At 47.9% G+C, this 14182-nt stretch overlaps 1 protein-coding gene across 3 annotated transcripts in view; it reads left to right on the forward strand.

Moving 5' to 3' along the window:
• The first annotated feature begins 569 nt into the window (after window positions 1–569).
• The window catches only part of ALG9 (ALG9 alpha-1,2-mannosyltransferase), a 155655-nt gene continuing 142042 nt past the window's right edge, over window positions 570–14182 (forward strand). For 2 of the 3 annotated variants that reach the window (XM_040426424.1, XM_040426432.1), the window contains exons 1-4: window positions 600–742; window positions 4002–4140; window positions 8400–8534; window positions 8721–8791. In XM_040426424.1, coding sequence (XP_040282358.1) covers window positions 636–742; window positions 4002–4140; window positions 8400–8534; window positions 8721–8791 — 452 coding nt within the window. In that variant the 5' untranslated portion in view covers window positions 600–635. Of the gene's footprint in view, window positions 743–4001; window positions 4141–8399; window positions 8535–8720; window positions 8792–14182 lie in introns of all 3 variants that reach the window. The other variant, XM_040426440.1, reaches the window with a different exon arrangement.

The raw sequence follows: 14182 nt of genomic DNA on the forward strand, positions 1-14182 counted from the left end.
TAGTAATAAGGCCCTCTGTGCCCCCTTTGTAGTAGTAATAATGCCCTCTGTGCCCCCTTTGTAGTAGTAATAATGCCCTCTGTGCCCCATTTGTAGAAATTTTGCTCTCTGTGCCCCCTCCATGCTAGAAATGCCCTCTGTTAAATAATTTAAAAAAACACAGTACTCACCTCGTCCCGTTCCTGAAGCTCACATCTCTCTCCCCTGCAGACACAGATCGCTCTGCAGCACCGTGTGGGCGGAGCGTATGCAGATTTCCGGGCTGCCGGCTCCGCCCACACAGGCAGGCAGCGCAATCTGTGCCAGCAGGCTGAATGGTGGAGCGGGGAGAAGTCTTCCTGCTTCACCATTCAGTGCGGGAGAGACAGAGCGCAGGGAGCTGAGTGACAGGACCACAGCTCCCTGTGCTCCAGCAATGAACGCTTCCAGTTCCATCTATATTGATGGAAGCGCTCATTGCTTCTAGGCTCCGCCCCCCCCCCCCTCTGGGCACGCCACTGCTGCTCTGTTCCACGTCAGGCCTCTGACATACGCATGCGCACTTGGAAACTAAGGCGCCAGAAGGAAACATGGCGTCCGCCTGTGTCTCAATGATTACCCGCACGCGGAAGTGAGTTGTGTTGCCCTCAGTAGCGATGGCGTCCAAGGGGGCTCGACAGCGGTGGAAAGGAACCGGTGGAGAGAGGGAGGAAAATAGCGGAAAACCGAAAGAAGAGGCCAAGGGGACGGAGCACAGAGCTGAGTGAGGGCTGCCTCTAATATACGCTGCAGTGCATGCGTGTACACGTGATATTATAGCAGTGCATGTGTGTACATGTGATATTATAGCAGAGCATGTGTGTACATGTGATATTATAGCAGTGCATGCGTGTACATGTGATATTATAGCAGTGCATGTGTGTACATGTGATATTATAGCAGTGTATGCGTGTACATGTGATATTATAGCAGAGCATGTGTGTACATGTGATATTATAGCAGTGCATGCGTGTACATGTGATATTATAGCAGTGCATGTGTGTACATGTGATATTATAGCAGTGTATGCGTGTACATGTGATATTATAGCAGTGCATGTGTGTACACGTGATATTATAGCAGTGCATGTGTGTACACGTGATATTATAGCAGTGCATGTGTGTACATGTGATATTATAGCAGAGCATGTGTGTACATGTGATATTATAGCAGAGCATGTGTGTACATGTGATATTATAGCAGAGCATGTGTGTACATGTGATATTATAGCAGTGTGTGTGTACATGTGATATTATAGCAGTGCATGTGTGTACATGTGATATTATAGCAGTGCATGTGTGTACACGTGATATTATAGCAGTGCATGTGTGTACATGTGATATTATAGCAGTGCATGTGTGTACATGTGATATTATAGCAGTGCATGTGTGTACATGTGATATTATAGCAGTGCATGCGTGTACATGTGATATTATAGCAGTGCATGCGTGTACATGTGATATTATAGCAGTGCATGTGTGTACATGTGATATTATAGCAGTGCATGTGTGTACACGTGATATTATAGCAGTGCATGTGTGTACACGTGATATTATAGCAGTGCATGTGTGTACACGTGATATTATAGCAGTGCATGTGTGTACATGTGATATTATAGCAGTGCATGCGTGTACATGTGATATTATAGCAGTGCATGTGTGTACATGTGATATTATAGCAGTGCATGTGTGTACACGTGATATTATAGCAGTGCATGTGTGTACATGTGATATTATAGCAGTGCATGCGTGTACACGTGATATTATAGCAGTGTGTGTGTGTACACGTGATATTATAGCAGTGTGTGTGTGTACACGTGATATTATAGCAGTGTATGCGTGTACATGTGATATTATAGCAGTGCATGCGTGTACATGTGATATTATAGCAGTGCATGTGTGTACACGTGATATTATAGCAGTGCATGTGTGTACACGTGATATTATAGCAGTGCATGTGTGTACATGTGTTATTATAGCAGTGTATGCGTGTACATGTGATATTATAGCAGTGCATGCGTGTACATGTGATATTATAGCAGTGCATGCGTGTACATGTGATATTATAGCAGTGCATGCGTGTACATGTGATATTATAGCAGTGCATGCGTGTACATGTGATATTATAGCAGTGCATGCGTGTACATGTGATATTATAGCAGTGCATGCGTGTACATGTGATATTATAGCAGTGCATGCGTGTACATGTGATATTATAGCAGTGCATGCGTGTACATGTGATATTATAGCAGTGCATGCGTGTACATGTGATATTATAGCAGTGCATGCGTGTACATGTGATATTATAGCAGTGCATGCGTGTACATGGCCTGATGGCCTGGACAGTAGTAGTTCCTTTATGGTATATTTATGGGATGTGTACATGGACTCCTCTGCAGACACATTGGTGCTGAGATGTCTGATTGTCGCAGTCGCTTGTGGCATGAGCACCTATAGGTGTATACAGTCTAAGGGCTCATGCACACAGGCTTGGTGCCCGTATTGTGGACCGCAAAAAAAACATGTTCTATTATTTTGGGGTGCAAAACATGTCTTCCGGATCCATTCAAGAGCTGTTTGGGGTCCGCAGCACGGGGCACACAGACGCGTGAGCCCTAAGAGTACTGGTGTGGGTTTACTGTTACAAGCAGAATTTCTGGGTGGATTTTCGTGCAGATTTCTGAGTTTCCGCACCAAGTCCTCATGTGTTACTCGTGTATTTTGTGGCTGATTTTGATGCAGTGTTTTCCCCCCTCCTCGTTCTTTACATTGTAAAGGGTGAAATCTGCACTGAATATCCGGGGAAGCATTGACCTGCTGCAGGTATCTAAAAATGCACAGCAGGTCCATTTCTGCATGAACAAAATACACAAAGGGGGAGATTTAGAACTGGCTTAGTTGCCCATAGCAACCAATCAGATTCCACCTTTCATTTTCTGAAGGAGCTGTCCAAAATGAAAGGTGGAATCTGATTGGTTGCGATGGGCTGCTGAGTTTGGTATTCGGTTACTAGGTCACATCTCAGCCGTCCGTGTCAGTTACCACTAGTTTTTTGTGTAAACTGAGCCCCAGAAAGTCCACAGTTATGCTAAACTTTTACGTGTTTGTATTGTTCTTGGCAAAAATTGGAAAAAGCGGGAGTGGATTACCAAGAGGGGCATGACCTGAAAGTTAAAGACGGATGTATTAAAGGGGTTGTCCAGCCTGTCCTCAGGGTAGGCCATCACTAGCTAATCGGTGGGGATCTGACACCCCGCACCGCAGCCAATCAGCTGTTCATGTGTAGTGGACAAGACTTGTTACTTCAGTGTTGCTCCCTTTGAGGTCCGCTCTGTAGTAACGAGTACCTTCATTACTCAGTCGATGGCGCTGTGTAGTTCCTGCGCCGACTACTGGGGGTGCTGGGTGTCAGAACCCTGCCGATCAGCTGATGATAGAGTATCCTGAGAATAGGCAGTCAGCAGGTTAAGGCTGGACACCCCCTTTAATACTAAAGTAACAAAAAGGGTGCTCATAGTAAGAATTCATAGCTATGTTCGAAACCCCTGTAGAAGTGAATGGGGAGAGCTGAGCATGCCCAGTTTTTTCTCCATTCACAGCAACCACAAGTCGGGGATAGGGGGGACCCAGTATAGGTGCAGGTTCTCCAGGTGAGAATAACCCCTTACACGCTGTGTGTGAATGAGGCCTGTATAGCAGCTTGTGATTGCCATTGGCTGCAATGTTCAAAGCATACTGTTAGACGTGCTTTTTTGTTGTTCTTGTCCTCTGTTTTGGAAAGTGCAGTAAAAAACGACCGTCAGCTCCCATTGGAGATCAGAAGGACACTTTTGACCTCTGCTGGGTGAATGTGGGCCTGAGGTGAGGTTTAGGGTCTGTGCTTAGGCCAAACATCTTCATATTACGTGAACAGAGACTAGTTTATATCCTGATGTCTGATTTCCACTCGGTTAGTAATGGTCACGTCTCGTGCTCATATTCCAGATCTACATGTAGCAAGGCCGCACAGGTGTGGGCACCCGAAGGAGCCACTGCATTTAAATGCCTGATATCTGCCAGATTCTGTGCTGCCCTGCTGAGCAACATCTCAGACTGTGATGAAACCTTCAACTACTGGGAGCCTGTAAGTACCAAATGAAGCTCACATTATAAATTGTATTAGGACTCTTTGTTAAGCTTTTTGGTAGATTTTGTATTCTGCAGTCTATTACAGTTCAATATGGTTGTAACCCAGCTTTCCCAGGACCCTGAAAACCCAGTCTGTCTAGCTATGGCAGTATTTAGGATTGGGGAGTGGGATTTATTTCTGTAGATTTAGTATTCTGCAGTGTATTACAGTGCCACCTGGTGGTAACCCAGCTTTCCTAGGACCCCAAAAGGTAGGTCTGCCTAAACTATTTGGGAGTGAAAAGGATTTATTTAGGTAGGCTTAGCAGTCTCTATTACAGCTCCACAAAATATGTTACCCAGCCTTCCTGGGACCCTGAATGACAAATCTGCCTAGCTATCACATTATTTGGGAGTGAGGAGAAGGATTTATTTAAAGGTGTTGTCTAGGGATCGACCGATATTGATTTTTTAGGGCCGATACCGATACCGATAATTTGTGAACTTTCAGGCCGATAGCCGATTATTTATACCGATATTCTGGGAATTTTCATTTTTGAGAAAAAAAAATAAATTCCTACACAAATCTGCTGAAAATTAATATGTTTATTGTTAATGTGTATTTTTTTTGTTTATTGTTAATGTGTATTTTTTTTTTTATAAATCTTTTTCATTTATACTTAATATTTTTGTGTTTTTTTTTTACTAACTTTTAACCCCCTTAGGGACTAGAACCTTTGTCCTATTCACCCTGATAGATCTCTATCAGGGTGAATAGGATCTCACACTGTCCCTGCTGCTCTGTGCTTTGTGCACACAGCAGCATGGAGCTTATCATGGCAGCCAGGGCTTCAATAGTGTCCTGGCTGCCATGGTAACCGATCGGAGCCCCAGGCTTACACTGCTGGGGCTCCGATCGGAGGAGCAGGGGAGAGGGGATCCTGTGGCCACTGCCACCAATGATTAATACTGGGTGGGGGGGGGGGGGCGCACCACCGCACCACCGCACCACCAATGTTTTTACTATTGGCCGGGATTGGGATGGGGGTGGGGGGCACACTGCGCCACCAATGATTAATACTGGGGGGCTTGGGGGGGCGCACTGCGCCACCAATGAAGATAAGTCTATCGATCATTCATATACAGGAGGCGGGAGCTGGCTGCAGAATCACATAGCCGCCTCCTGACCTCTATCAGCGGTAGCTGCGATCCGCGGCACCTGAGGAGTTAACTACCGCGGACCGCAGCTATCGCTCATAGAGGTCAGGAGCCGGCTATGTGATTCTGCAGCCAGCTCCCGCCTCCTGTATATATGAATGAATGAAAGGCTTATCTTCATTGGTGGCGCAGCGGCCACAGCCCCTCCCCTCCTCTTATGTTCTATCCCCTCATTGGCGGCAGCGGCAGCAGCCGCACAGGGGGAGGAGACACTGCTTCCTTCTCCCCTGTGCTGCGGAGGGAACACAGAGAGCGCTGTCAGCAGCGCGTTCTGTGTTCCCCATACGTTATCGGTATATCGGCAAAATAGATGCCGATACCGATAACGTTCAAAATCCTCAATATCGGCCGATAATATCGGCCAAACCGATAATCGGTCGATCCCTAGTGTTGTCCCACAAAAAATATTCTGCAGTTTTCAAACCAGCACCTGAATCTGAATTACATGTAATTTAAAATTTTGTATAGCTACTGAGTTAAGTCATTCAATAAAATGTATCTGTATAGTGCCACTTAAATACTCATTTCTTTGTCCTGCTCACTGAGATGGCCGCACATGCTCAGTTTCATCCTTCAATTCCCTTCTGAGCTGTGATAGGCAGAGCATGGACACGCCTCCTGAGCTGTGATAGGCAGAGCATGGACACGCCTCCTGAGCTGTGATAGGCAGAGCATGGACACGCCTCCTGAGCTGTGATAGGCAGAGCATGGACACGCCTCCTGAGCTGTGATAGGCAGAGCATGGACACGCCTCCTGAGCTGTGATAGGCAGAGCATGGACACGCCCCCTTGCTTGCAGTAGATAAGACTCTCCCCTCGAGCGGTCAGCTTGATATAAATCTAGCCGAACAATGAATGAGGAGATCTCTGGATCCATGTGAGGTACAGGGGCTGGTTCTAGCTGTGTTAGAAAGAGGTGGTCATGTACTATACAATGTCTGATTTTCATTTTTCACATTATTCATGGGATAACCCCTTTAAGTAGACTTAGTAATTAGCAGTCGCTATTACAGGTTCACATAATTTGTTCCCCAGCTTTCCTGGGACCCTGAATGAAATCTGTGCTACAGTATGGAGGATTTGTCACTGGGATTCTTACTTGGTTAAGAAATCCAGCTAGATATTCTGCAATACTGGGAATTTACAAATAAACAGGCTGTCATGGGGCATACAATGTGTGACTCTATCATATGGTACCAGGGCATAACATAATTTGTTGTCACCAAGGCGGCTGTACACCTTGGTGACCCAGCTACGTCAAGTTGGTCTACATACCTAGGCAAATTTGGAATTCAGCAATCTGGAAAGGTTGGGTAATAACCTCTGCAGAGATGTAAGGAGGCCACCCTGGGTACATACATACTGTGTACACTATATCCATCAAAGGGGTTATCCAAAGTATAAAACATGACCTCCAATGCCCGGGCCCCTCATATAGATGATACTTACCCTGCTCCCCGGCACCTGTTTCCCATCACTGCACGGTTTCCCCATCGTGCGGTTCAAAACATCCAGCAGCCAATAGCAGGCCGCGATGGGGACGAGCCTCCCTAGTGTCACCCGCGAGGCTCGTCTCCGTTGAGGGTAATATTATAAATATGGCACTCATTTTGGACAGCAGATTTCTCAATGTATTCATGCCATGAAAATTGCATCAATACATTGATAAGGCTACTTTCACACTTGCGGCAGAGGATACCGGCAGGCAGTTCCGTCGCAAAACGTATGCAAACTGATGGTATTTGTCAGACTGATCCAGGAGCGAATCCGTCTAACAAATGCATTGAAATGCCGGATCCGACTCTCCGGTGTCATCTGGAAAAACGGATCCGGTATAAAGATTTTTTTTGCGTTGCATGCGCAGACCGGAATGCTGGATCCGTTTTGCAGGAACACTTAATGACAGAACCGGCACTAATACACTTCCATGTAAATTAATGCCGGACCCAGAATTCCGGCAAGTGTTCAGTCTTTTTGGCCGGAGAGAAAACTGCAGCATGCTGCGGTATTTTCTCCGTCCTGAAATGGCAAAAAGACTGAACTGAAGACCATCCTGATGCATCCTGAACGGATTGCTCTCCATTCAGAATGCATTAGGATAAAACTGATCAGTTATTTTCCGGTATTGAGTCCCTAGGACGGAACTCTGTGCCAGAAAAGAATAACGCTAGTGTAAAAGTACCCTAAATCAGCTTTGCTTCTATTGCAACGCCTGGCCTGCAGCCACCACTAGGTGGAGCTCAGTACATAGAAATGTATACAGTTACCATTGACTGGAATGGAATCTGAAGCAGTCTCTATGCATGGATGCAGAGTTTTGTTGTTAGGAAAAGGAGTAGTTCATCGCTCCCTGGGCCCTATAGAAGTTGCATTGTCTGCCTCCATTGAAGGTACGCCACAGATTATAACTTGCGAAATAAGAACAAATAAAAACGCATAAGGAGATTATCTTAGGTTTTGATGGTTGTTCTTTTATTTTATTGGATTCTGAGTTTAGAACCCCTTTAAATATATCTGATTGGTAGGGGGTCCAAATCCTGGCACCCCCCACTAATCAGCTGTTTGAAGAGGCCGCAACACTCCAGTGAGCCCTGCAGCCAAACAGTGCTGTACACCGCGGCATCCTCATTTTGCTGACCTGGAGTCGGACCCCCACCAATCTGATCTTTATTACCTATTTTCAATATTGTATTTCCAGAACACCCATTTACACCCCCCCCCCCCCCCCAAATAAAACATTATTTAAAGAGGACCTATCACATGCTCCTAAAACGGCAACTGAATGCATCCTTTGGCCACTGTTTGCAGTGACTCTGGAGCCCCCTTTGACCGCTTTCCATGCTGTTATTTTCGGCCCGATACCAGTGAATTGTCAGGTGACTGGTCCTTGGCGCTCAGTGTCAAGGGAACCTTGTCTCAACCACCGCTTGGGATGGGCATCGGGTTGTCAGATTTTTGCTGGACCAATGTCTTATTTTCTTCAAAATCTGTGCAAATTTATAGCTATGATAAATAACATTTTTAATAAACACATTATCACATTTTTTTCCCCCCTAGACTCACTACCTTGTATATGGCAAAGGATTCCAGACGTGGGAATATTCTCCAGCCTATGCTGTACGCTCCTATGCATACCTCTGGCTGCATGCTTTCCCTGCATGGTTCCATGCCAATGTCCTCCAGACCAACAAGGTAGGGAAGTTTACATTGCTTGGTTTTGGGGATAATTAGTGCTTCATTATGATTTTGTGTTTTATCAGCTTCACGTTTCCATCTCTTTTGGCTTCCATTTCCATTTTCTCATAATTAATAATAATTAGTTTTCTATAAGAGAAAAAAACAACAGTTGGTGACAAATTTCCTTGTGTCGTCTTGTAGGTTCTGGTCTTCTACTTCATACGGTGCTTTTTGGCGTTCTGTAGCTGTGTATGTGAACTTTATTTCTACAAGTAAGTATCCCATTGTGAGCTTAAAGGGGTTGTCAACCTATTAAAGAATGTCCCCCAGGCCAGCGATTATCATAAAATAATAGAATGCGTACACTCCCATTCCATCTCCTCCCACACTTCCAGCACCACTCCTCCCAGTTGCTGCAGCCTTGATGTCATCATCTGGACTGCAGCAATGACATACCTGTATACACTGGGCACCGCTGCAGCCAGTCGTTGGCATCAGTGGTTTTCCTTATACACATCTCAGCTGCAGAATAACCTCTTTTTGAGAGCAGTATGGAGCTCCTGTTCATTGGCTTGATGTACACAGCCCTTTTCCTCTTCAGAGGGTCTGCAGCAGCTGAGATGTGTATTTTGAGCAAACAATCCATGACAAATTGCATCGGCAAATGTGTGGGTACCATGTAGCACTGCATAGCCCTGTACTATTGAGGTGGTGTTATGTGAGAAAGCAACAAGTACAGTGAAACCAGTTTGAGACCATCCGAAGTTAACATAGATCTGAACATTTGTCACAGAATATCTGGTCTTCTCAAAGAGGTGGTCTTTTAGGGGAGCTTTTGTTGCTTTACAAATGGATTTTCCTATACTGGATATTTATCAGTTATTAGAACAGAGCTACCGATTCACCCGAAACGCTCATTCATCGAGTGAAATGATCGGAGGTGTGGACATCTCAATGATCATTCCGGGGCAGCAAATCGTGCAGTCCAAACTGCCCAGGAGCAATGATTTTGTATGGGGACAAGCCATAGCAGTGCCGATCGCTCATCCTCATACTGTGGAGGTGATTGCTGCATGTAAATGCTGCGCTTCACCTCCGAGCAGCCGACTGTCTGCTGCTCCTCGGATAGTGTAAGTGCAGCCTAAGGAGGTTGTCCAAGTTATATCTATTGATGACCTATCCCCAGCATAAGTAACCAATATTGGATCGGTGCACCCCTGCCGATAAGCTGGTTAAAGAGTAGGCGTGTGCTGTGCGCAGCCTTCGTTTTATTGTGTACCTGCTTGCCATCGCAACCGCAGCGTTGAGCAGGTGTAAGTACACCAAAGCCGTCCCATTCATTTCAATGGGATGGTTCTTTCCTTTTCAAGTGTATAGGAAAGAGCCGTCCCATTAAAAGGAATTGGACGGCTTCTTGTAATTACACCTGCTCACCGCTGCTGTTGTGACGGCGAGCAGGTAAACGGGTAAACTCCCCTCCTTCATTGGTGGCAGTTCCAATTGGAGCCCCAGCAGTGTAATCACGGGGCTCCATTCCGGTTACCATGGCAGCCAGGGTGCTACTGAAGCCCTGTCTGCCATGGTAACCTCCCTGCTGCTGTGTGTACTATGCAGAGGGCAGCAGGGAGAGTGTGAGGTCCTATTCACCCTAATAGAGCTCTATTAAGGTGAATAGGACAAGGGTGCTAGCCCTTAAGGGGGGAAATAGTTATAAAGTAAAAAACCACCAAAATACTAAAAGTTTTAATCGCCCCTTTCCAAATTTTACATATAAAATTTACAAACAATAAAAAATAAACGTATTACATATCGCCACGCCGAAAAAAGTGTGAACTATTAAAATATTTAAAAATATTTTCTATGTGGTGAACGCGATAACAGAAAACAAAAAATCAAAAACGCGCGATTTGGCATTTTTAGTCACTTTGTCCTCCCAATAAATAGGAAAGGACTGTTCTAATATGGGCCAGACGTTCTATAAAACATGGAATGCACACGGCTTTTTTGGTGGTTTATTTTTTTCGGATGGTATCGAGAATCGCATAACTTTTTTTTTATGGTATGGAAATCGAATCCAAATTTTGTATCGTGACAACCCTACATACTGTAGTCCACAGGCTTGAGTAGCAGTCCCTATGGGCATTTACTATTGCTATGAGGTAGGGTGGGGTGCCCCAAACCACAAAGCACTTGATTTATTTTTTTCTCGACCATATTCATTGGCGGACAAAGGAACCGTGGGTATAGCTATGTCCTCTAGGAGGCGCTGACACTAGATAAAGCTGTTAGCTCCTCCCCTGGCAACTATACCCCCTCCAGCCTGGAGAGAGAGCTTCAGTTTTTTCTAGTGTCAATAGGAGGCAAGACCACCCTGCTCTGCAAGGAAGGCTCCTGAAGGTTTTTTATTTTATTTTTTATTTTTATTTTTTATTTTTTCCAAGCGGGAAACAGTGTTCGCCTCCCTGTTATCCCAGGGGAGCACGCCAGCGTTGGTCCGCCACGCTGCCTCCTCCCCCCACAAGAAGACAAGGTGGACCAGGGCAGCCTTGCTCTCCTGCATCCCGCCAGCGGAAGGGTCACCCATCCAAGTCCCTCTTCCAGCGTCCTGCCACTACGGTGCCAGTAGCTGAAGGGGTGACCCTGCTGGAGAAGAGGAAGGGTACAGATACAGATTTTTCGGCGGTGGTTTCTAAGGCTTGGGATCATCCACACATACGTTTTTCCACCCCTATAAAGCTGGATGTTCTATATCCATTCCCAGTGGATTGTGTGTCCACGTGGGCATCCCCTCCTAAGGTCGACCCACCAGTGGCACAGCTAGCCAAAAATACGGCTATTCCTGTAGCTGATGGATCCTCCCTTCAGACCCCTGAAGACCGTCGGATAGAATCCTTGACGAAGTTCCTCTTTGCAGCTTCAGGCTCAGCGCTTAGGCCCGTGTTCGCCTCCGCGTGGGTGGCAAAGGCAATCTATGAGTGGGGCAGCCAGCTGGACCAGGACTTGGTATCTGAGGTCCCTGCTCAGGATCTCCGATCCTTGGCACAGCTAATCACCCAGGCGGGGAAGTTACTCTGCGAAGTGTCCTTGGACGCTGGAGCCCTCATTGCGCGCTCTTCAGCGCTTGCAGTCACCTTATGCCGCGAGCTCTGGCTAAAGGTGTGGGCAGCGGATGCGACTTCCAAGCGTTCTCTAACCGGACTTCCCTTCGCTGGTGCCCGTCTCTTCGGTACCCGGCTGGATTAAATTATTTCCGAGGCCACGGGAGGCAAGAGCACCCATCTCCCACAACCTAGAGCGAAGCGTTCCTCTCACGCTAGGTCAGGTTCCTTACGTGGTAGGCCATTTCGTCGATTCGCTAGTTCCTGCCCCGCGGCGAGCTCTTCCGCAGGTGGGGGCTGGTTTACTTCCCAGGATCGGCGTAAAAACCCGTCCTTTCGGGCACAGCCATCCTGGCGTCCCAGGCCTCAGGCCGCTCGAGCCTCTGCGGCTAAGCAATCCTCAGCCTGAAGGTGCGCCCCCACCCAACAGGGTGGGGGGCCACCTCCTCCTCTTCCAGGACGTCTGGCGGACCCACTTCTCCGACGCTTTGGCACTCGAGATTGAATCCTCGGGATACGCGAGACAGGTTTTTTCAATCCGGTCCTCCACGGGACCCCGAGTGGGCGGCCGCCTTCTCCCAGGCCATTCAGTACCTCCTGGACCGCGGAGTCATCTCTCCGGTTCCCCCAGCAGAGACATTCAAGGGGTTCTACTCACTGAAACCTTTTTGTGGTCCCCAAAAGGAGGGCTCTGTGCGCCCAATCCTGGACCTCAAACTCCTGAACAGGTTTCTCAGTCTCCAGCAGTTTCGGATGGAATCCCTTTGTTTCGTAATTGCTTCTCTAGAACGGGGGGTGTCCTTTCGGCCGTAGCTATCCAGGACGCATACCTCCACGTCCCCATCGTGCGGAGTCATCAGCGCTTCCTGATATTAGATTTGCAGTTGGAGACCATCATTACCAGTTTGTCGCCCCCTCCCGTTCGGGCTGGCAACTGCGCCCTGGGTCTTCACAAAGATTCTGGCCCCCCTTCAAGCCATGCTCCGTTCCAGAGGCATCTTCCTTATGCCTTATCTGGACGACATCCTCATTAAGGCTCCCTCTTTCGCTCAGGCGTCTAGCAACGTAAAGATCACGCTGGAAGCCCTTGCACATTTCGGGTGACTGGTCAATCTTCAGAAGTCATCTCTGCCCCCTATCCAGACAACTGGTCTTTCTGGGTATGCTTCTGGACATGTAAGCGGCACAAGTTCCTCCAGACAAGCGACTGGCCTTACACCGCTCGGTAAGGGTTCTTCTCGACTGCAGGCTTCCATCCATTCGCCTCTGCATGAGGACGTTAGGGAAGATGGTCGCCTGTTTCGAGTCCTTCCTTCCAATATCCTGGACGGTTGTTACCACCGACGCCAGTCTGCAAGGTTGGGGAGGAGTGTTTCCTCCCAGGAAAGTCCAAGGCACATGGTCTCGGTCAGAGTCTAAGCTTCTGATCAATGTCCTGGAGCTCAGGGTGATTCCTTTGTCCCTCCGACCCTGGACCCACCTCCTGAGGGGTCGCCCGGTCAGAGTCCAGTCGGACAACGCCACGACGGTGGCTTACATCAACCACCAGGGGGGGAACACGCAGCTTCGCGGTGATGCAGGAATCTGCCAAAATCTTACGGTGGGCAGAGGCCCACGTACCGGCAATTTCAGCTATCTACATTCCGGGTGTGGAGAACTGGACTGCGGATTTCCTCAGCAGGACGACAATAGATCCGGGCGAGTGGTCCCTCCACCCGGAGGTTTTCGAGGCGATCTGTCTACGTTGGGGTCGCCCCGACATGGACTTGATGGCCTCAAGACTCAATCGGAAACTTCCCACCATCCTCTCCCGAGCAAGAGATCCGGAAGCTTGCGGCGTGGATGCCCTGATCTCCCCTGGGCAGAATCCCCCCCCCTTCCCCCTCCTACCCAGGGTTCTACGGAAAATCAGGATGGAGGGCATTACGATGATCCTCGTTGCACCGAATTGGCCCCATTGCGCGTGGTACGCCGACCTCGTTCTCCTTTTAGGAGACGTCCCTTGGTCACTGCCACTCAGAGACGACCTTCTTTCGCAGGGACCGGTCTTCCATCAGCATTTAAGGTCTCTTCGTTTGACGGCGTGGCCATTAAAACCGCCATTCTGACGCGAAGGGGTTTCTCGGCAGATGTCATCCGCGCTATGATTCAGGCCAGGAAGCCTGCATCGTCCAGGATCTATTACAGGACCTGGAGGTCTTTCCTGGGGTTCTGTGAAAACCGGAACATTCCACCACTTCGTTTTTCTCTCTCCACGGTCCTGTCCTTTCTTCAATCAGGGTTGGACCTTGGTCTGGCCCTTAGTTCTTTGAAGGGTCAGGTGTCGGCGCTTTCTATCCTTTTCCAGCACCCTCTGGCCCCCCTGGGGCCTGTAAGAACCTTTCTCCAGGGATTGGCACATACGGTTCCTCTGTACCGTCCTCCTTTACCGCATTGGGATCTGAATTTAGTCCTCTCAGTGCTCCAGGCTTCCCCCTCTGGGCCCTTGTGGGAGATTTCTCTCAGACTCCTGTCCTGGAAGGTGGTTTTCCTTGTAGCTATCACTTCCATCAGACGGGTGTCCGA

This window comes from Bufo bufo, chromosome 1, assembly GCF_905171765.1.
Source record: "Bufo bufo chromosome 1, aBufBuf1.1, whole genome shotgun sequence".
NCBI classification, from domain to species: Eukaryota; Metazoa; Chordata; class Amphibia; order Anura; family Bufonidae; genus Bufo; species Bufo bufo.